Raw genomic sequence first — 24626 nt, 5'->3', positions numbered from 1 at the left:
GAAGTAGAAGATTCCAATGCAGACATGGGGTCAGATGAAACAGATTTTGGAGGTAACTTCCATACAGTTCAGTATGCCTAATAACACCGTTTTATTAGGTTATTGAAAACCTCTGCAGATAAATCTATATATAGTAGAAAATAACAGTGATCACTTGGTTTGGTTAAGTAACAATATCTGAATTTTCAGTTTAAGTGTAGTTTTCATTATTCTGCTACATCGTAGAGTAATATATATGAATGAAATAGGTATCTAAAGTGTGTAATTAATGTTTGGATTGTATTTTTCAATTCAATTTGGTGATTAGTGCATATCATAGACCTTCTCAGCATGTGGTTTGTATCTCAGTAAATTTTTCATTAAATAATTAGAACAAGCCTGAAGATATTTCCTCTTTTCCTTCTGTAACCAATTTCCCTTCTTAAGAGTCTCTTTAAAAAAAATATAATTCTCTAAGGCCTGATGTTCATCTTGAGTGGAGGACTGAGCAACTTCACCTTTGCTTAGCTGACACACTTCCATGAACTATCATGAATGTATCAAATTAATACATTAGCTAGATGAGCTCCTCAATGCAGTAGGTTTTTTTGTTGGTGGTGATGGCAGTGCTTTTTTTGTTTGTTTGTTTGTTTTATTTGAGCTGGGCTCAAATTTAATGGGCATTTTGAACACAACAGTCAATGGGTCATTTTTTGTGGCTCATCCAGTTTTTTAGATAATCTAAAGATATTTTGTCCTTATCTAATAACTGTTATTGTCAGTCAACACCAGTTGACTGCAGTGGATACTAGACAGATGTGTGATGAGTAAGGATTTCTTTCATTCCCAAATTTTTACTTGCCACTTCATATTATTCTCAATGGCTCTCTTCTTCTCTGACCTTAGTATCTCAGTCAGGTTCAAGATGAGATAATAGTGCTTCTTATAAATTACTATCCAATCCACTTACTATTTTATTATTATTATTATTATTATTGCTGCTGGTATGATTAGTTGTGATGGGTAGAAGATGAATAAGGTAGCCTCAGGAAAACTCCCAAATGATCAAATTCTTTCTGATATTAAAAAAAAAAAAAAAAAAGGAAAGTGGGTACATAAATCCCTAAAGTTTTTGATTTAAGCAAGAAAATTATACACTTTATACACTGAATATCTGCTTCAAATAATTGATACATCTTCCTCAAAGTCAGCGTGAATTTTAGTATTTCATCAACTTGATTTTTTTTTTCCAAATGTTGCCACTTGAGCAGTTGCTAGTTGCCACTGGTCTTCAACTTAGTGTCTTACAGTGAGTGAAAATGGCAGAAAAATGTATGTAGAGAGGAAGTGAGAATCATAAGCCAGAAGGAGAAGAAAAAAAAAAGATATTTCACTTTTATTTGTTGTAGTCTTGTATTGCTCTTAGAAACAGTATCTTGATTTAATGCCTCTTCACAGCACAGTAGGGTATTTGGAAAATATCTCTGTAACTGAAGCAGCTGACTAGCAAGTGAATCTGGAACCAAAGCATTTTAATAAACTCAACTTGAACCGAGGTCTTGCTTCTATACTGGCAGAATCCTGAGCATCTCTACTCATCCGCTTATTCTGGAGTTCCCAAAGAAGGCCTGCTGATGCATGAGTGTGATGCTCTAGTATTTAATCCCACTTTTAAAAGAAAGTGGTATATAAATAATAATGTCTATGATCATTTCTTCTTTCTAACATCCTGTACTTCCATACCAGAGAAGCACACCTACTATGCAGCCCTACTCCATGCAGATTTTGCCTTAGGCCCTGGTGCTTATAGTAAGTAATGCTGTAGCTTAAGGCAAAATATTCTTATAACTTGACTTAAAGCCTACCTATGACCTTTTAAAAAGAGATCTGTGACAGTATTTGAAAGGAATAGAGCTCATACATGACCTTTAATTGGGACAATGTGTTTATGCTCTGCAAAGGACACACACTGCCTTGAGCTTCAGCGTAAATATTTTGGTCCATATTCTGATTTTCTGCACACTAAGAGAAATTTTATGAGGACTAGTGCAGCTACGCTGATGTAAAAGTGGGATAATATGTGAGAGAGGCATTAGGTTTTTCTGTTAGTACAGAATTCTGGATTTTCAAATGGAGTTGAATTTTTTCCCCCAAATACTCTCTGACATAGAGCCTTCTTTTTCAAATACATATATATATGTGTGTATATATATGTACATATATATATTACTTCAGTGAGTATAGTATTTGGTGAATAGCTGCTTAGGTAACTGAATTAAATCCCATTGTTGTTGAGTGAAATACCCTCCAATGATTCTAATTTTGCTGAAGGAGTATGAAGGGAAATGCAGAAATATACAAGGAGTCTCTACATCTTTAATTTAGTCAGACAGCGGAAACTCAGGCCCTAAGATTCTTCTAGAAATTCTGAAAACCTGCTGTGGTAGAGTAAATCATCACATCACATGTTATCATGTTGTTCTGGAAGAATTCCACTTTGTGGCTGTTTCAGCAGCCATGCTTTCTTGCAGCAACAGAGCCATTAATTCCTTGCTGAAAAAATTCTGCCTAGGATATTCCCCTTTTAAATTGCAGAGCCAGCTATATCAATTATATTAGCATGATGATTTCCTTTGGCCTTTAAAAAGTTTGCCTGTATCAAAATTTCTAACTGTATGAACTCAGATCTGTATGAGTTTTCCCTTGATGCGTGTTGTTCCTTCCCCCTGTGTTTCCCGCAGAGCCCAAGCCCAACAAGGATCTTTTAGAATTCGATGAAATCCTCATCAGAGTTTTCATCAGTATTACCATTCAAGGTCTGGGACTAGAGCTTGTTAATTAGTCAGAGCTCCCTCTGGATCACTGCTTTTGCATCATGCATTAATATTTTAAGGCTGTCTTGGGTCTCCTCCATCAGAGTATTTAATTTTAAAACAAATTGATAGCTTGCATACTTTTAGTATCAATGATGTAATAGTTTCAAATGAGTACAAGATCTGGGTCTAATTATATGGCACTTCAAATGTGAAGGGGATTTTCAAAGAAACAGGTAAAGAATGGTGTTAAACTTAATTGACTTTGGTTGGAGGTACTTTCTGATTGGTCTTCATAAAGAAGACAGTTGCCAGAGCAGCCCTGTGTTTGAGAAATCCATGAAAACCATGAAACCTGGGGCTTCTACACTGATGGCATATGAAAAGCTCTGAACTTCAGAGTTCTGAGCTTGTGTGACCCTGTGGATAGAACAGAGTATACTCAGAGTCAATCAAGAGGTTATTTTCAACTCCCAGCTCTGCTCCTAACCTGCTTTTTGCTGCTGCACAATTCATTTCACATCTCTGAACCATAGTAAAAGCAGACTGCTTCTCAGAGGTACTGACACATCAATAGTCAGTGGAAGACTCAGGGACTTTTTTTGCCTTTGCAATTCGGGTGTTTGATAATATTAGTGGGTTCAGATAGATTCTGGATGTTAAGGTCTGACCAGTTTTGGCCTATATAGCCAACTAGGACAGACTGGCTTTTGATTATGTACTATCTTTAGACAGAGTATTGAATTTAAATATCCACAGAATTTTTGGGAAAGTATTTTTCAATAATAGATAAGTTTATTCATAAACATTTTGCAATTGGGGCAAATAGTCAAATGTGTTGGCTATTCAGTCTGCTTTAAGTACTGGTCATTTACTGTAGAGAACTTATATATACACTGCTTATTTTTTATGTAGTCTTCAGACCGACAAGTGCGTAGCATTTGTTCTGTGGGTATTACTATGGTGTGTAATTTTAAGTGGGACATATGTATTTAATTTCTGAGCTGGTACTTCATACATTTTTTGCAAGTAGAAATCTCCTTCAAACCAGTAGAGCCAGTTATTTCTTTGTGTGTGAGAGATTTAGCTCCAAAATGTGCTTTTAAATGTACTTTGTGGATAGAACCTCCTTACGAGTTATGTTGTAGTGAACTATGATTAATACCAGACGGAAATCTGTTCGTGCATTGAACTAGGAAATACTGGAAATTAACAGCTGATTTTCTTTGTTTATTTTAAGCTGTAGTTCAGCTGTAGGCATGCAAGAGGAAAGAGGTCCTAGAAACTCTTGATCTAAACAGTACTAACACTAATAATACTAAATAATAGTGCAAACTTAAGAATGTGGTGATTTGGTTACTTGTCTCTTAAAATGGTAGTCTCAGTTTAATATAATTCTAAAAAAATTTAAAAAATCAACCTCAAGCTGAGTTTTGGGTTAGATTGTACTAAATTTTGTATCAGCATTTTTCAGATTAACTAGTAGGAAATAATAAAAATTAGAGGAAGCAATATAGATATTTAAAAAAAAAATTGGTCATTGATTTTTAAAGTTTGCACAACATCTGTAATTGGAAGTTATTAAAGAGCTTATGGCATCCTTTAGGGGAATAGAAGAAGTGGAAAGCTGAAGTAATTTTTCTGCAGGGTCTCCAGATCCCGTAAACCAACAGAGCCCAGAGTACCAGAAGTGAATAGTAGACTAAATGAGCTATATGAACTGAAATATGGAGGCTAAGGATGTTCCAGAAGCTAAAAGTGTGCTAAAGCTGAATCTGCATGACAAAGTAGTAGTACAATGACATGTATAACTGTAGATTGTTTAATAAAGGATAGTATAAGCATCAGAAACTGGAAAATAAATCCATATAGATTTGAATGTGATCTATAAAGCACTATTTTAACATTGAAACAGTACTTTGGAAATGATGGATTATTTAGTCTCTTAGTATCTTTAGATGAAGACTGGCTTTTTTCCTCTATATAATTGTGTTTGGCTTCAGACCCACAAATCTTAAATTACTTCAGAAACAATATTAATAAATACTGCTATGTTCTTACATAGTAAGACTGATTAATATTAAGTACCAACCATACCAACAACCAGTAAAATGAAAATCATGTCCTGAAACTTCCAGTCTATTATTTATACTTTGAAAATGTTTGTGCATGTAAGTGTGTGTATATATATATATACATGCATGATTTTGTGTCTATGAATAATACTTCTGAGCTTAAGGAAATTGTACAAATCTGTAAAGTTATTTGCATACACAATTACAACGGTGAGGTCAGAGTTGCAGATTGTGTAATATGTAATGCAGAGAAAAGATTTAATAGTGGGGAAAAAATAAACTCATGCTTATGTGATTCAACAGCTTTAGTCCATTAATAAATATTGGGTTGTGAAGTAAATCTTTTTCCACACTACTGACTAGAATCTGCACTTCTGAACATTCATGTAGATGCTGTAATGTTTACTATTCTCAAAAATGTGTATATGTGGCTTCCTTTACTTTGTCTTCCTGTCCCGATAAGAGTGAAAAGCTGTAAATTGCATTTTACTTGATGTCAATTTATTTTCGCAATGTGTGCAATGTAAACATTTCACTGCTATACTGTGCACTCATTGTTTCAGAAAGTTTGGTTTAATTTCTGCAAAAGTAACTTCTGAAGGTAACTGGAGAATTAAAACCTGAAACATAATTTAATCTGTGCTTTTCTTAGATTATGTTGTGTGGTCGTTAGACACTATCAGTTTTCAGTCTTATAGATCTGTACTAAATAAAGCACATTATCAGCCTTTCTGGGATTTGTTTGCTTATGAAAGAGTAGTCATATATCCTTGGAACTTTTTGAACATTTAGCCACAATGAAAAAGCCGTTTGGCTGTAGTGGCACTACAGCTTTCCCTGCCCTAGCCTTTTTCTTCTGCTTTTCTGCTTTTTTTTTTTTTTACTATTATTATTTTGCTTAGCACAGAGGCAGTAATACCAAGGATACTTACCCAAAGTGTAAGCAGATAAGAGCTGGAAGAATCCAGTCAGAAAGGCATCGAAGCATTACAACCAATGACAGTTTACAGTGGTCCATTTGTCCCAAATTTTTTTGCACCACTGCTGTAGAAAATAAAATTATATAACATCTCTTGGATCATTTAATTTATCTTGCAGTGGAGCCTGGAGAACAATATTTGTAGTGCTGTCTGACACACTTTGGTAAAACTGCTTCATGATGATCTTTCTGAAAAGTACAATTGATACAGATACTTGATATCTTAAGTGCAAGTAGTGTTGCTATTCCATTTGCTCAATTCCTGCTGAAGTCTAGAGGATGTTTTTTCGTATAGAATACGATGGTAACTTATTGACCTTCATGCTTTGTATGGACTAATGGAAGTGACTTTCTGTTTCAAAGAATGAAAAATATTTTTTTGTGTGTCACTTGAAAGAAAGTGATTTGTTCATGCATAGTTGCTATCAAGAGGTTTAAATGTCAGACCAGAGGTTTCAGGGCAAGATAGAGCTTTGCCAGCAGTAAACTACGTTGGCTTTATTCCAGCGTTGTGCCATTAGGGGAAATTTGCAGTAGTATAACAATGTGGCAATAGAGTTCCTTGAAGGTATTGTGTGTGATTTTCTATGTTCTGTTCCTAAAGAGTTTATTCATTTATGTATGTTATAATTGATCTCGCTCTGGTCTTCGATTACAAAGAGGAAAACAGAATTTTTGACCTCAGATTTCTCCTCCATGTTAGAAAACTGACTGTTCCACTTGTACTACCATTTTTATTTCTTTGTGTCCTGTCTTTCTTTGCTAATGTGTAGTTATGGCTTCGTCCTGCCTCTTTTTGTATCATTAGAGATATTGGAATATGATTCAGAAGGATTCTTAGGTTCCAAATAAGAGTTATGTGATATTGGGGGTAAAGAAGGTGTGTTGGGCAGGGAAGGAAATGTGTGGGATATAATACGTTCACATGTGTGACAGCTAAATTACATAAATTTTATGAGATCGTATAATTATGTGATCAGCTAAAGGTAAGTATAAATGGGTTGAGGCATGGTGGTCTATGAAACATTTTATCCTTAAAAATATAGCTAAAAAAAAAAAAAAACACTTAAGTGAAGCCATGGTAATCAAGTAAGAAATATAAAAAAAGAAGGGATAGGCATGTGGATCTTGATTAGCATAACTCAATGTGTTAGCATAGGTGAAAGTGTAGTAGATTGACTTTCACTGCAGATCTGTCTTTCTGGATTAGGTTAATGATAAGGCTCAGAAGGATGCCTTTGGTGAACCAATTTGCTCTTTGACAAGTGTTTTGGGAAGAGTTGTGCTGGCAAACATTTTTGGTAGAAATGCAGACAGTACTGCCTAGATTAGAAAGAAGAAGAGTGACGTGGATGCTGATAGTTTTGGGAAAGATGGAAGAGTTACAAACAACTGTGGTGTCTGGACTGCAACTAAGCATTAAGTCCAGGAAAGTACTACTTTTTATGTAATTTGATAATTTTAGTAATATGATCTTAAGCAGTTTTCTGAATTTTACCATAAATAGAAGTATTACTCTGAATATTGAGGCTGAGCCTATGGAAAATGTCTTTGAAATTAGTTCATGTGCTGGAGAGCTTGGTTGTGTCTGTGCCAATAGAGAAATATGGGAGGACTATTCTAGTTGGTGCATATAGGTGTCTGGAGTAAGATGATACTTTGGAGGAACACAGCTATTGTAGCTATATTCTATAATTTCCTAATTAAATTTGTTAAACCTTGTAATTCTCTATATTTTTTCAGATACTGAGATACTTGGAACTGTTGATGGTATTCCGAGTGCAGTCTTGCCTCTTATATAATTTATCCTATGTAATTTTAGCTTTAAATATTTGATTGCTCTGAAATTCTCTTATCAAATGGGAACATACCTATTTGATTTTTATCTCCCTTACAAAAGCCATTTAAATTCCTAACAGTCTGTGCTGTTGGCAACAAGTGTATCTGAATTAATAAGGCATATGAATTCAATTCAGGTATAGGAAGGATAAATATAATTCAGTATCATATAAAAAGCACCAAGAATCAGAGGGAGACTGTCAGCAGATAAAGTTAAATGAAGGAAAAGTCCAGTGAAGGAAAATGAATTTAGAGTATATAATTTTTTAGTACCATGCTTTTGTATTTACTACCAGTTTGATGTATACATGGCATCTAAAATGTTGTTCGTTCCTGTGAGGTCCCATTTATTATAATGACCTTGCACTGATGGCCATATTACAAACAACAAAAAAAGACAATGATATCAAAACATGCAAGTGCAGCTTAACAGAAAAGAAATCATAGAATATCTGAGCTGGAAGGGACCCACAAGGAAAATCGAGTCCAACTCTTGGGTCCCAAAAGGACTGCCCAAAAAATCAGACCCTAGGTCTGAGAGCGTTGTCCAAACCCTTCTTGAGCTCCGGCATTCTCGGTGCTGTGACCACTGCCCTGGGGAGCTTGTTCCAGTGCCTGACCACCTCTGGGTGCAGAACCTTTTCTTAACACCCAGCCCAACCCTCCTGTCTTGCAGCTTCAAGCCATTCCCTTGGATCACCAGAGAGAAAGTCCTGAACAGGATACCTGCATGCTTTTTCAAAGAACAATTCTTTTAAAAGCTGCGTGGTTTATCTGAGAAGCACTTTATGCTTGTGAAGATTTAATAAGCTCTTCCAACACAGGATAAAAACCAGAGTTCTCTTGGAATTTGAAGATGCAGTGCTTTTGTAAGAAAATACAGAGTGTGTTGTGGGGGAATTTCTAATGGGCTAACGGTGATCCTCTGGCAGCTCTAGTGACCTGTTTGAGAATCACCTGCACTGTGATGGGACTCAGAAGAATAGCAGATGATGTTAAATTCTCTAGAGATATTCTTTGTCCCCAATATCTTTGAATAAATACTGTTTGTTCTTGTCGGATGTTTTTTTTTGTTTGTTTCGTTTTGTTTTCCCTGGTGACAGGACAGTCTTCTGAATGCAGTGTGAGTGTGTGTTCGTACAAGGAACATCTCTCATTTTTGTGAAAGTAGCAAGGAATAAATCTGTGGATTTTTCTTAGAGGTAGATGCATCTTTTCTGTGATTGATTTTGCAGTTCTAAAGGATGGTTTTGGTAGGAGTTTTCATGTTGCCATTACAAGTTAATTAATGGTGTTCAGATTGTAGATATTTTCAGTAAAACCTCATATTCATAAGCTGGAAGGAGATAATTGCTGAGAAACTAAGGACCTAATATTTTATTTCTTTTTTATTAATTATTTTACTCTACACACAAAATCAATTAAAAGCAGCAGTCTTTAATTGCTATCTCAGAAGATTTCTTGATATTTTAATCATACCTTATTCTGAACACTTGTAGACTAGGTCTAAAGAGTGTTTGTTTTTTTGTTGTTCATACTTGGCTTTGTTATATAAATGTTGACTAAATATGCTAGCAAGTAGAGTGAATATCATCAGATGTAGCTGATTGTATTTGTGTCTCATATAGCATCAAGAAATCAAAGATCATTGTGAAACTGGATTGTAAGTGCATTTTGAACTTTGCCATCATTGGCAAAAGAGATGTAAAAGACATGCACAAGCATTGAAATAACTGCTTTCACAATATTACTCTCTGTACTAGATAATTATCCCTTTTTAAATATTTTATTATGTCCCTAAAATGATGTAGGTAATCAGATGATTGCAGTATGCAGATAGGCTTATATATCACAGTAGTGGTATGGAATATTTAGGTTATTTAAATCACAACTCTTCTCTGTATATAGCATATTAATTATCATCAGCACATTTAGGTTTTCTTTTTCTCATTCAGAGAAAGAATGAATGGATATAATATCGAATTATGCTTATGTACATACTTGAATTATGACAATTTGATAAGGCAGAATATATAGGATCAATAATCAAAGAGAGAGGGCAAAGCAGGCTGTTTATAGCCAAAACAGATAATCAAACAGGAGAAAACAGAGTATGTTTGCCATGGAATTAATAGAATTCCTAGAAACTCCATGATTTTTTCATTAGATTTCACAGTCAGGGCAAGTGAACCGCTAATAATATTTTTATGAGCTGTCAAACCTTCCTCCACCAGTGATTCGTTTGTCAGAGCAGGCTTTTATGGATGAGAGATGTATACTTGTGAATCTTTTGCTATGCAACTTCTCTGGCCTTTCCAGTCTGTTGATGATGATTGAGCATAACATGTTTACAATAACTAAGATGCTAATCTGATGCCTTGTAACAAGGAGGATCCCTTTTCTCGTTATCCCCATGGGCTTCCTCCATAAGTTCCATAGTACCTTTTTGGTAACAACTCTCCCATCCCAGATGAGGACACAGAAATATGTCCCTTAGTTTTATCTTCCCCCATAAAATACACTTTGTGTGCGATGGACACTAAAAGAATTGTTTGGTTCTAATTTTGATTTCTGAACTCTTTCTTTCTTAGGTTAGCCATGCGCAGAACAATTAAAACCATTGTTTTTAAGCTCTGTTTGCAGAGGGGTTCGCCTTAATAAAATTACATCAATGGGTTTCAATACTAATTCATTTTTGAGAAGTGTATCTGGGAGAGGGAAAGGGAATAACACTTCTGTGGTCTAACACAGTACATCTGTGTGTTTTCTGCATTTTTCCATGGTCTGTGATTAACTTAATAGATTCTGTAGCTATTTTTTAAGGTAATTTTACTTAATCTGACTGGTCTTATCATGCTTCTGCTTCTTAAATGCACTTACCTTGCACCAGTTACTAGCACAGGCAGCCATTCAGCTCAAGAAATAGAGATCAATTATTCATGAAAGAAAAGCTTCCTTGCTGAATGAAGATGGGATCACTGACACCTTATAAGAATAATTAGCTATTCTTTATTTGTCCCATTGAAAACTACTTTGACATTTTAATCAATCTTCAAAAGCAGCTGTGGTTTTAACTTCATCTGGAGTCACTTAAAGGAAAGTAGGTGACCAGAACTTGACTGGTATATGTCTCCAGGTGGAAGGAAGGTGAACTGTGGGAATATCCAGTAATTTTTTATTTTTAATATAGGCTTTTCCTTATACCAGCATCTTAACATTGCAGCAAAAGGCACTTATGAATGCTTAGCTCTAATCAGTGGTAGAATAAAGTCTGCAGTGAAGTACCACTTTATTATACTTTAGATATTTCAGGTCTATTTTATAACATTAATACAGATTACATGTATTTTATGGGCCATATGGTACTCTTCATTTTCTCGGATTTGTAATAGGAGCCTGTAACATGATACTGAAAAACAAAATGAACTCCAGAGAAATAAAATTATTCAATTACAATTAACACGCGCACCCTTGCATGACATGTACCACTCATCGATTACTGTCTAATCACATGGCTTGCTTTCCTTCCGACCTAAGTGAGGATTGACTGACACACTGGCGACCAGCCTGAGCAACTGTGAGTGATCTGAATAGTGCTATTGTGTGTTTTACTCAAAGACTAACCCGATATTGTAGTTTGCCTGCTTTACAACAGGGAGTTGGTTGTTACAGAGCACGTTGCTGGTAGTTTATTTTAGATGCATTTGTTAAATTGTCCCACCACCTAATTACTCCCATCCCATCTCCTCGCATTCCCATGCCTCCCATCATTCTTCTGCATGCTAAGAGTATCTAATCTTTGTGTTGTACTCCTCAATTTCTTTCCTTATACTGTATGAAAGGGAGAATGGAAGAACAGAATGGAAGAACAGAACTTAAAATGAGGAAGGATCCATCTCCCCCACCTCCAAAAGCCAACAGTCCCTCAGATCATGACAGCTCTTCCTTGCTTTGGTTTGTTGTTACTTGTAGGATAAATGGCATGCTGTATCGTGGGCTGTTTGTTGTTCTTGCATGAACTCAGTTAATAGCTTGCCTCTTAGTTCAACAACATTTCACTGATGGAAAAGTTTTATTAATTATAGGATGTTATTATTCTTTATCTTAAAGTTAATTACATTGGGAAACATTTCATTTGTTTGAAGAATGCAAAACACCCTGCATGAACTTTACAGTCATTGCAAAAGACTTGGAGACTGCTGATGTTTTAGAATCTACGTAACAATAAAAATAAATTGAAAAGAGCAGTATCTTGCATGTAAAGCACACTTCCATATTAGTGTAGTGTTAAATATTGTTGAACTAGCTGAACAATATAAATTATTATCAGAACAGTGAAAGTTGAACAAAGCAGTTAAACTCTTAAGATACCAGCACTATTGATTTGAACATTATTGTTATAAAAATATAAATCCTATACCATGAAGGGTGGTGATTTAAAAATGAAAAAGTGCTGTATCTCACTGTATTTTTAACCAAAGCTTTAAACATTTCAAATATAAAATTTCATACATTAAAATGATTTCATCGTTGCTGTACTGAGGAAAAAAAAGTAACAGATCACTTCTGAATAGTTGAAATGGAATGTAGTAAAGTGTTTTCTGATGGGCAAAATGCTGGCTAAAAAATCAGGCTTGGGTTTCTGAAAAAGGAAAGTATCTCTTTTTTCTGTATTCTAGCAGACATGAGGGTTGGTGTATATTTAGAAATAACTGATTCTACCGTCATTTCCCCCTCTTAGAAACAATAAATAAAGAGAAACAATATAATAATATTCCATTAATTGTGAAATGTTATTCATTGTATGAAACCTTTTCTGCTCTTCAGTGACATTTTATATCTTCTCAGACACGTGAATCCCATTATTGCTCATATAGATTCGTGTCTATAAGCAGTCTGCTAAAGTTTCTAATTTCTCTCACAGAGACAAGCTCCACTTATGACTGCCCCACTAGCTATTGAAGTGAATGGAAACTTTCCCTTTAACTTAACAGTTAAGTTAATTTACGCTGTATTTTATGCTGTGATTTTATGCTGTATTTGTGTTTTATCTGAAATTGAATACTGCCAAGATGCATGTTAAATTATAATTAAAATGTCTGAAAATATCATATGCAAGATAGTTATGAAAGAAAGAGGGACTAATTTTTTTTTCAGTTCCTTTATGTGACATACTGATCATATTAAGAGAATCTGAATTTGAGCAAAGATCTTTACAAGACAAAAGAAATATAGCTGGTATCTGATTTCTATAATATGTCCAGAATATTGGAACAAAAGTTTTTCTTCCAAGCGTACCATTTCAGAGATGATTTCCACAATATAACAAATAAATTTTTGTTTCTAGTAATTCTAGTGTTATTATGAAAAATGTGAATTTGTATAGCGAAACTGGAAAACAGGAATGGCTTGCATTCAAGTAGGGTAAATGCATTAGCAATTTAATAAATGATAAATGGATGACCTTATCTTCCTGTAGTAGGTCATAACTGATTGAAGATGCAGGGGGAGAAGATCCAGTGAAGGTAAAGGTAAAATATTTACCTAATGTAAATGTAATGCTATCTTATGCAAACATAATAAAATCTGAAAGCAGTGCAAACTGTCTGACATGCACGTTAGAAAATTGAGCCCTTTCATGTATGTCACTTGCTTATAGGGCGTTGAGTCTTTTCTGCTCTCATGTTGAATTCTTTTGCCCAGCTGTTTTATTGGGCTCAATTTGGTCATTTAGCTTTTTGATTTCCTTCAGTAGGTAACTCCATATTTTTTTTATTATTTCATATTTTCCTATTTAACCCAAAAGCTGCATTTCACATCATTCAGTATACTTTTAAACATTAAAGAAAGAACAGACTACTCATCATTTATGAAACTTGACCAGTATGAGGAAATTAGCGTATATTCTAATCTACACTGCAGAGTAGTACACTTTGATACTTAAACATCTGATCATTCCTGAAAGGAGCAGTCATAAGAACGGATCCTTTGTTCAAATGTATGTATAAAATTATATACATATCTTTATGTATGTATGTGTGCTGTACAGTATCTTTGACTTGGATATAATGTAGAAGATAATATGTGGTTATTTAAAACAGCTTTTGAAATGAGTATGCACTTTGGGCTTCTGTTTCTGTTGTATCTTCAGTATTTCAAATACAATGTCACTGACTTTATTGGGACTGTTTGGATAGTGAGTGGGTTTGTATGTCTTTGAACAGCCACAATGATGTTGTTGAATGACTTCTCAATGCATTTGAAAAATCAAGAGCAGTTTAAAGGGGGAGCTGAGTGAAACACAGGAATAGAAGTTATTAAGGTGATGGGTTCAAGTTGAAAATCTTTTAAATAATCTATTAATTTAAATATTAAAAAAATCTCCCCTGCTCAAAAAAAACCTTACACTTTTGACTGCAATCTTTTAAAAACCATGAATTACAAATGATACCTAAGATTAATGCTACACAAATGTTTAACTTCATTATTTTTTTTTCTTTTAATGGCATGGAGAGACAGGATTTTGGCTGTGTAAATCGTGTTGCTCCATGGATATTCTCAAAGGGAATACTGTTCACTAGAGGTGGGCTGTACATACAGGAGGAATCTCTTGTTTCTACTTTGTAATGTTGATCTTTTTGGATGGCCTTTGCACAACTGTGAGTGTGTGTAAGAAGGATGGGAGCAGAAACATTTAACAAAACAAGAGTGGTATAGCCAGCTTTGAAAAATACTTATGAAATGGAAGGTATTTGTTGAAGATGGTTTAAAGTACTTTGAATGAGAATCTGCAGACCATAGTGGATTGTAATGCATTTGTCATAGCACTGAAGTGAAACTGTGAAGTAATTATGCTAATTTAGATATGTGAAACTATGAGGGTTTGCCTCTTTATAACTCTTAGAACATTTTCATGTTAAATCCAGGAACTTTAATACACAGAATGTGCTATATTTTACTATTAAAAGGGAACTAATCTTGCTGTTTTCTTACAGTAAGCTGGTAGGTAGTAATTTAGCAGGCAGGTCTGAGGATCTCTATAAACTGTCAGCTAAATGCAAATAATCTTTAGTCCTTCAACCTAACATTCTTGAAAATCAACCTAGATAGCTTATTTCCTATAATAGATCTTGAAGGCTTTTGTACCTACTGTTTATTAAATGTTTAATTACCTGATGTATTTGAAAGCTACATTAGTATGTTGCTCTCATACTTGGGGTTATTTTCCAGTTTTCACCCTATATTTATTGAAGCTCTGTTGCTAAGATTTCATCTTAAAATAGTTCTGTGAATGAAATACAAACATATCACTGACTAGAATTTTTTTAAGCAATTACTTAGAAAATGTGTATTTATGTATTTTTAGTCTTTTCATTGTTTTTCTCTTAACCCCTGGTCTGTAATTGCAGCAAATACTTTACATTACTAGCATTTGATAGAACTTGGATGTCTTGAATATCATGATCTGATTCATCTTTCTGCTGTTTCAGAACGTTCTATTAACTGAAAAAAATAAAAAAGTGTAGTAGCCATCAAAGTTCTCAGAGCAGACTTTCAAAAGGCACCTCTGATCTGCCCAGTATGGGAAATTTCACATGCCTCCCAAAGCCTTCTTCTGTTCCTCCTCTTACCATTTCAATTAGACATGACTTTTTGTTGTCCTTTGAAAGTCTCAGACATATTGCAGCATATTCTGCATTCTGTGTTTATGTCCTATACCAAACACTGCAGTATATATCAGCAGAGAATGAAAGATTTGTAGACTCACTCTCACTACTAAGTATGACTCAGCTGATAACCTGCTTGCGTCAGTGTAAGTTCCAGACTATTTTTAAAATACTTTGAGTAAAAGGGTGCTGCATCCATATATTAGTATGAGTTGTTATGAGTCTGGTTGCAAATAAGTGGAATTTTTATTTGTGTTTGTTTTTCAGAGTCAGAGCTTCAACTGTGTGGAAAAGGCTAAGTGTCCTGGATCTAATGTGAGTTCCGTGCAGATACAGGGAGATTCAGATTATTTCATCAACCATCTTGGAGTACCTGCCACGCAGTTTTCTTATGAGGACATCAACAAATCAGAGGTAGTTACAAATAAAAATTAACAATCTGAAAATAGTTACACAGAGTGATTAAATATGGATTCCTTGCTGTTTATGTTATCAATTGTATTGATTATTACCTGTCCCTCAACACATGGGCTCATTGTCTCATATAACAGAATCATAGAATGGTTTAGGTTGGAAGGGACTCCTAAGGATCATCTAATTGCAACCCCACTGCTATGGGCAGGGACACCACCCACTAGATCAGGTTGCTCAAAGTCCCTCTGAAACTCAATTTTAAAATATTTCACATTAGAGAACCAAAACAAGCTGCTTTAAAATTGTATTTATTTTAAACAAGAACCCTATTTCTCTGAAAAATAGGGCCTACAGTACTATGTACTATGAGGCACATTTAATCGAAATCTGTAAAACGCTTTTCGTAATCAAAGTGATAAAGCCACTGCACTCTTACTTGAAAAGTTTAACTTCTTTTGCCAGTTTAGCTTTTCTTTACCTTACTATTTTTCACACATTTGCATAACAGAGCAATGCTTCCACCTCGATGAAAGGCTTTAAAGCCTAAACATGGGAAGGACTCTAAAAGAGCAGGGTATTCAACTAGTAAACATTTTGTTTAAATGTGCAAATATTTCAACTTTTCAAGCAGTTTTGGAATTTCATCCATGAACTTTTCAAATAATTTTTTGGAATATAAATGTCATAACAGTGAGTTAACATAGAAAATATAACTTTATTCAGCAGTATAGATTAGCTGTACTACTAAGACAGAGCAACATAAATTTCTTGGGGATCTGAGGGCTTTTTGCCCAATGCTATTTTAACTGCACCAAAGGCATCCACTCTTATGGAAAATACATAATTTAAAATATAAGCTGTTTACACAGCTGTTGGTTATAGAGATTGTGATTTCAGGCTGCATATGCCAAGAAGGGCTATGTGCACTGGGGTGTATTTTGATAAAGGCTGCTTCTGCCTGCTTATAATATCAGTTGTTTAAGGCCACTGTTCTCTTACATGTGTTATTTGTGAAGGAAGAGAGGCAAATTCCAGAGAATCGCTGAAACTCTGAGGCAAAATGAAGTATTTTCTAATCATACTTCTTTAGTAGCATCATCAAATGTGGACAGGAGAAGACAGATCCTCCTGTGCCATCCCATACTTGGGATGGAGACACATGGAGAGAGGATACATAGCCTTCCATACTGTTGTAACTGCTGAGTGAGCTCACTGTTTCAAAGAACTTTCTGCAGATTTACTTAAAACAGATCAACATTAATTTTATATCTTTAAAATATACCTGCAGAAGAAGATATAGCACAGCTTTTGCAGTAGCATGTCACTGTGTCTCTAGCCTTCTCCAGAAAGTTGATCGGCATAAATCTTTCATTTCATTTTTGCACTGCACTTATTATATTAATACAACATCAGTATCAACAGTATCATGTGGAAAATTTTGTGGATTTTGCTCTCCCTAGCTATGATTTTACCTATTAGAGAGGCCATCAGAATTTCAGCTGTTTATCCATACCTTCTCTTTTAACCTTCTTCTGCTTCTCATTTTGCTCTCCAATTTCTTTGTTCTGCTTTGTTCTTCTTTTTCTGTGAGTGTCACCCTGTATCATTTTCCCTATTCTTGGTGGAGTACCTTAAAAACAGAGTTTGCTGTGATGGACTCAACATTTTAATCTGATAGCCACACTTACCCTTTTTCCTTCATGAAAGGGGACAGAAGAAAGAAATTTCTAAAAGGTCTATATGTGGAAGTATAAAAGTGGAGTTCTTTGCTGAAGAGGGGAAAAACAACCCAGCAGTTGCAAGTTAATTCATTTTGATTGTATCCTAGCAGTTTATAGCTTAGTTGCTGAAGAACTAGAACATAAGTAAATCACAGGGCCTGAGAAAAATCACCTTGCTATGGCTGCCTAATGTTTGGCTACAAGAGAAAATATAATCTGGATTTGCTGACGTTTTAGAGATCTGATTGTTTCCTGAACATTGTAAATTAAACGACACCAGGCTGTTCAGCATTTTGAAGCCCTTCTGATCACTTGCAAATATAAGCTGACAAAGGAACTTTTTTCCGATTTCGATGGAGCTATTTTGAGCTCTTTTTCATGATGTAAATGTACTGCTACTATCCCATTTCTGTGGCATTATAGTCTACAGTTTTCATGAGGCATCCAATTCTTTTAATTAGAGCTAGATGATTTTCTGTGTTATCTGCATATTATCCATCTTCCTCAGCACATTCCATTACTTAATGATTTCTGTTTGATAACACAGAATTTAAATCCCTTCTGCAATAATGTGACAGGTTGCATGAATGGTAGCATTATCATTTTGAGAAAACGAGTTAGTGCACAAATAAAGCAAAACAAACAAAAACAGTCAGAAAACAAAAACGTAAAAATCCCCAAACCTCTGTGTTGTTTTTTTGTTTTTGTTATTTATTGATGGGCACATATTTAGCATGAAATATTTTATGATAGCTCTCCCAGTTCAGGTATGCAGGGCTTACAGAACATTTACTTTTACACCTAGACCATAAAAGTTGTTTTCCGTATCTTCAGTCAAACTTAAGCACAGGCATGAACGATAAAAATTACCTGTCACATTATTCACAGGCTAGACCAGGAGAGTGTAATACCATGGACCACTAAGCTAATTTAGAAGAAAAATGAAAAGAAGTTTCTTTATAGAAGGCATTTGTATGTAATATATGTAGAAGAGTTTAGAATTTTGACAGTTTGAGATTGTATCCTCTTTAGAGAGAATGCATAATGATTTTTATTTCTGTTGAAATATGCATAACTTTTTGAAGGTAACTTTCAACTTTCATTAGAGCCTTTAAAAGTGAGTTTTGCCCACACTGGCGTAAAACAAAGGCCACTAAATCTTAACACGTCAATGAATGTTTGCTTCTTGCTCATTTTCACTATCTATTTCCACTTCCTCCCGCCACCCTGGCTCCTGCCCTCTTTTCTTTTCATCACTCTTCAGTGTAGCTTACTGTGGTTTCTTGGTTTCAGTAGTTACATGCTTAGGTTGACATATCAGGCACTTCTTTCAAAAGAAATCAAAAGCTCTGCAAGTTTTCTTTGTTATCACAAAAGAAACAGAGGAGCTGTCCTTGATGGAGGGAACTTAGAGTCTAGTTTACTGAGAAATAACTCCCATGTCGCATGCTACTTTTATCTCTTTCATGTGTTAGTGTAGAGGGAGGGCTTAAGCAGTATGGAGTGCTCTTCTGTGCATCTGGTGTGTATCTCAAAAGAGTGAACAGGAAACTGATGTTTGTACCTATTTTTGTCTGTATGGGAACAAAACGGAATGTCTGCAAGTTCTGGGGTGTCAGTGATCGAGGACTCAGTTTTAATACTGTGTTACGTGGTCCTCAGCTGAACTGAGCATAAAAATTCATGGAAATCAGGGTGGCATGGGGAAGTTCTGGTTTCTGGCAGTGTGTAAAGGTCCAGGACTTTGTCCAATCATCTGGATAGGCTTCACTAGGACCATATCTCAAGTATCACCTGATAACTGGGTGATTCTGTTCTCTGTCATAATTGATTCACTGATGTATGGAGTCAGTTCCAGTTATGACCTTGACATGTTATTTGTATTACTTAATTTTAGTTCAGTGAAAGTGCCTAAGTAATTGTCCTCAGTGAGTTCAGTTTAATTTAAACAGAACTTGTAGAAAGCATTCAGAGTTGTTTTTATTTTAAAATTTGCAACTGCATTATCAATCATCCCAGCATAGGTAATTCAGTAGAGTAGTTGATGCCCACTGGCTCTATTTCCAGGTGAATACCTATGTCCATTACCATTATAACCTCCAGCACTCTGTTTCTTAGAATTCACAAAATGAGGAAAATAAAGCTCATTTCTGCCTATCCGTGAGCTACCACTATTTCTCTGGCTGCTGGAATTTATCAAAAGCTACTGTTTCTTTGAAGGAGCAGGTCTCTGTGTATCAAATACGGAACAGACTGTGTATGTCAACAAAGCTGAAAATAACCAGTAAACAATTCTGCAGCCTTGTGAGAAGGACAGACAAACCCCAGTGATGGACACAAGGTCTGTCTTCCAGCTACACCATCTGAGCTGCAATTTACCTTAAAATGCAACATGTATTCTAATGTTAAGCAGCTGGATGTATTGTAAACAAATGCCGGTAAGTGTCACTATTTCTGACCAATGTTCTCCTACCTTCCCTCTAGAAAAGTTCTTGTAAAGCAATATATATAGATTTTTTATTTATCTTTGCTACATATACATGTATAAATATACGGTTTTGTCTAGTAAACTCTGGATAAAGCAAGAAATCTAACTAAGCACACATACACCCTTGTAGCTATGTAACTATATTTTGTCTGATCCATGATATCCTTTATTGAGAACCATTTCTGTATTGTTATAGTGGTTCAGTGGTCAAACAGTAGCAGTGCTTAAAATCAATCAATTTTTATGATCTAATGTTTCTGATCTCTATGTTCTTAACGCAGTTATGTCAGCATTCCGTATCCCATCAATAATCTCACTGTTACTCCATAACCCGATCATTTTCTCCTTTACTTCTGGTATGTCTTCAAATCCCTTTCCAGGCAGGAAAGAATTTCCTTATCTCAAGATTTCAGACTGACTATTTTGATGATCTACAACTGACCAGGCTCTTCTGGTAAATTTATGCTGTCTTCCCTCTATTATCATTAATGTCCTGGACTGCGTCAACCAGTACCAATTAATTTACCAGATCCAACTATATTTATCAATAAATTCATTTGCATAAATCATGGCATGATTTTCTTTGAAGGATCAGGGCAGACCATATACAAAGGCCTGGTGTATTTGTTGCAGCTCAAAGCAGAACTTCTGGGTCCATAGCATATGCTTGAATGTCCTTAGGAAAGGATTAATGCCAGTTGTTTTACCTTGATATTTCAGAGAGGTGTCCACCAGAGAGATTCCTACTCTGAATGGAAGCCAGGTTTCCCTTTCTATATTTAGACTACTAGGGAGTTTGCATATATGGGAGCCTTTCCAGATAAAATATGGCTGTGCATAGCTCCCCTCCCTTCTCCGCTACTTCCTCCTCTCCTTTCTCCCTGGTATATGTTAAGTCTTCCAAGGAAATACACAGCTGGTAGCTGCCAATGGGGAGTTATGGGAGACTCATGTGTCGCAGGAAAGAAACAAAGTACAGGTGTGCTCAGAATACTAGAGAATAGCAGAATTTCTTTGCAAAGGCACAAATGTATATCAGCCTCAGAATGGCAAGTTGCGTGGGAACCCAAGATTTCCTTTTTCTAAACTGTCAGTGGAGTCTGGTGCTGCCACGTTTACTGCTGGGAAGTTTTATGAACTTTGTAGTAGAACTTTATGGCCAACAAGGTTTAGCAATTGGAGTTAGAAGTTTCAAGGGGAAGAGAGGTTTTGGTTTTGTTCATGGACAAGCAATGAACTGTCAGTGTTTAACAAAATGTAGTCCAAACTGTCCCCAGGAGATTGTCCTAGGACTACTCATGAAGGTAGGTCCAAGGCATGGCTCCTTCTGCGTCTTGCCTTTCTCACTCATGGGCTATGTTTTTATAATAACCATGCTCTTAGCTATTTATTCTGTATTTCTTCTAGCCAACGCGTTTTTCTCCTTTCTGTCTGTCTTTTGCTTATAGCAGTGCTTTTTAATTTCTCAGTAAATTCAGGGGTTATTCAGTTTAGTACTCAGCAGTCATACATTAATACATTAGTCCATCTGTTCACTTGTACGCTAATGTAGTTGAATTTGGTAGTGAGAGCAAGCTGAAATTGTTAAGGTTAATGACTCAGTGTTTTACAAGACAAAATACATTTGACGTTCAATTGATTGCATGAATTGTTTTATTGAACAATGTGAATATTAAGCTACTTAATGTCATGGAAGAGCATCTTTGTTATTCCAGTAATGTTAGTGAAACCGATGATGTCCTCATCAGTCAGATACATTGCTGTGCTCCAACAGAGTCTATTTGGTCTCACAAATCTTAGTGCTTTGATATCCCAGACATTCCACAGCGCATCCAGGAGGGGAAAAATCTTTACATAAACAGGCTGTGCAGAAACAAAAGTGTACAGCTTCCTTAGCATTTGCACAGCATGAATACAGATTTATTGCTGTAAACTTGTCCTTGCAGATTCTGTCTGGCTCTTCCTTCACTTGAAATTGACTGAGGGCTGTTGAAAGTCAGTGGAAGAAAGGTAGTCTGGATGTTAACAGGGTCAATGGGATATGGGAAAACATAGGAGAAATTTACTTAGACACCAATTATTGCTTCTATTTAATAGTTTACTCAAGTGTCTAGCTACTGAGAACATCTATTATCTAAGGACAGAAGGCGCTGAGTTATCTGTCCTCCCTGGAGAAGTAAATGGTGCGTTCCGTTCAAGATAACATTTTAGCATTGTTGTTCTGAGTGGCTAAATTCAACAGACAAGCTAAAAGTCTTCTGTCAGAGTACCTGGAATAAGTATCAGAGTTATATTAGTAATGTGGCACTCTAGTTTTGTCTTTTAATAATTAAAAAAAGAGGGTCAAGATCACTGGACTATCAAACAACTGTGAATTGAGTCACTGACACTTCCTCTCAAATAGAGTTTGCAAAGTTCGGTATGTCTTGCCATGGCCATTAAAGAACCATTAATAAGGGTTTAAATAAATATTCTCTTAGAAGACATCATTGTTGATTTATGGTGGGGGATGAGGTTATTAAAGTCAGTTTGTATTTTTATCGACAGATGCAAGCAGGCTCTGATTTGAAGGTTGTGTAGCTTCATTAACATTATGGTTATATTTTGCATTAAGTTTACAGAGGAAGCATCACTGTGCAGTAGAGAAGGATACCTTTCAAATTAGCATCTGCTTGCATATAACTGGCTTAGGATGGAGACGAAGCAAATTCTGCCTTTTAAACAGTGTCCTGCACTCCCTTTGTGATCCAAAGCAATCTGTGAAGGGGAGGAATTCCACTACTGGTATTGTGCAGTAAAGTAGACTTACTAGTTCTCATGTAACTAACACCTTTCCAGATGGGACTTCCATAGCAGGAAAGGTGGCCTTTATTTGATGAAATACAGTGAAGATAATGCATTGCTAGAGTACCTGTGATCCTTAGGACTGCATCTCATTATGTTCAGCTGAAAGGATCTTAGAATTTTTTGCACTGCCCATAATACAATGATACAAAAATATTAAAAACAGTTTCACTTTTGAAACTTTGGGTCCTCTAATCACTACCTGAAAGACTTGCTTTAGACTTCAAGATAAATGGCAATCAGTTGCTCTTTCATTAACTGAAATGAAACTGTGAAGACAACGTAAAATATTGTATGAGATCTGAGAATACTGCATATTTGTAGTTGATTTTTTTTTGAAAAGTGCAAGATAAGTAGGCCTTTAAAGTAACTCAAAATACAAAACTAATACTTGTTAAATAATCTTTCTAGCATTCCTGAAATATGCAAAAAAAAATTATTTGCCCATGATTTTTTTGTGCTTTATAATACAAAGTAAATCCTGTAGGAATCTTCTCTTCCATATTAGGAGTACTACTCAGCTTTGATACTCAAAAGATAAATACATTCATTTAGTTGTGACTTTTAAAATTAAATATAATTACGTTCTTAATGGGGAAGTTTAAATGCACATCAAATACATCTCATGTCATTGCTTAAAATCCCATTGCACAAATAGAATGCACGCAGCATTACAATAACTTTTCTTGCTTACAAAACAATTGCAAAAACATTAGCAGGAAGTGACAGCATAAAACAATTGGAAGAGATATCAGAAAAAAAATATATATAGTAACTATACAAAAAAATGAGTTGTCTTTTTCCAAATTTTTACAGTTGGCCAGCCTTGAAGAAGGAACTCCTTTGAAACAAATTTAGAGATATGACTAAATGCAAAGAATGAATCACTCCCCCATTTACACATGTATTTATTGTTCTTAGCAAAAGTCAGTGCTGTTTCTTACTGCAAAATGGTGAGCCTTCCATCTACCCAGTGTCTGTCCAATGGATAAAATTAGATTTCTTCATTCAGCATAATAACCTAAATAGCTTTTTAAAACACTAAACATAACCGGAAATAAGATGCATTGAATAGAAAATAGAAGCATTGTGCTTTACAACATTGGTGGTTAGGAAACACCGTCACTAGGATTCGTGGCTTATAGCAGTACATCGTTAGCATGACCTGCTGGCATCTCACTGGCACTGCTTGTTTTCTGTGTAATCTGAGTGCTCACAATTGATTGTAAAATGTTACAAACATTCTTTCAGCCTTCACACCACACATCTAAAAAGAGGTGTTCTCTCTTGCATGCAGTGAATCTGAACTGAGCTTCCTATTTCTAACCTTCTGAAACTTTGGGAAGATCTTCCCCAAGGTTCTCGATTTCTGGCTTGGGCTGCTTGCTCCTACTGACACTGCTGATTGTGCCTTCAGTTTGCAAAGCAGCCAGGGAATACTCGAGGGAGGAATAATGCTATGCAAGTATCACAGTATCTTAAAAGCTGCTTTCTTCATGCTGTGGTCTGTGAATTTACAGTGATTGTTCAATTCGCTTACAAATGCAAGGAAGAAAACATTAAGTTAAAGGAGATGAGAGAAAAATGCATATATTCTTTTCCTGTCTGATGACTGTTGGCTCAAGCTTTATCTGGCTACAGTTGATTTGAATAATAAAATAAATCGTGCACCAGTGATTGCAATTCTTTCTTCTGTTTTCTGTATTGTCTCATTTGACAGGCCTTGCTTATTTTGTCCAGCATCTGATGACATCACAAAGTCAGTGCACATCTTTACCAGAATGAAAAAAAGAAAATAGATTGGGTT

General features: G+C 35.5%; 1 protein-coding gene across 1 annotated transcript in view; it reads left to right on the top strand.

The window, feature by feature from the left end:
- The window catches only part of NAALADL2 (N-acetylated alpha-linked acidic dipeptidase like 2), a 416355-nt gene that overhangs the window by 325287 nt on the left and 66442 nt on the right, over nt 1–24626 (top strand). Inside the window, exon 11 of the mRNA XM_050712534.1 lies at nt 15620–15766. Within this exon, the coding sequence (XP_050568491.1) occupies nt 15620–15766 (147 nt within the window). The remainder of the gene's footprint in view (nt 1–15619; nt 15767–24626) is intronic.

Source organism: Cygnus atratus, chromosome 9, assembly GCF_013377495.2.
Source record: "Cygnus atratus isolate AKBS03 ecotype Queensland, Australia chromosome 9, CAtr_DNAZoo_HiC_assembly, whole genome shotgun sequence".
In the NCBI taxonomy this organism is placed as follows: Eukaryota; Metazoa; Chordata; class Aves; order Anseriformes; family Anatidae; genus Cygnus; species Cygnus atratus.
The sequence above is the reverse complement of the archived record's forward strand: the minus strand, read 5'-3'. Positions and strand labels throughout refer to the sequence as shown.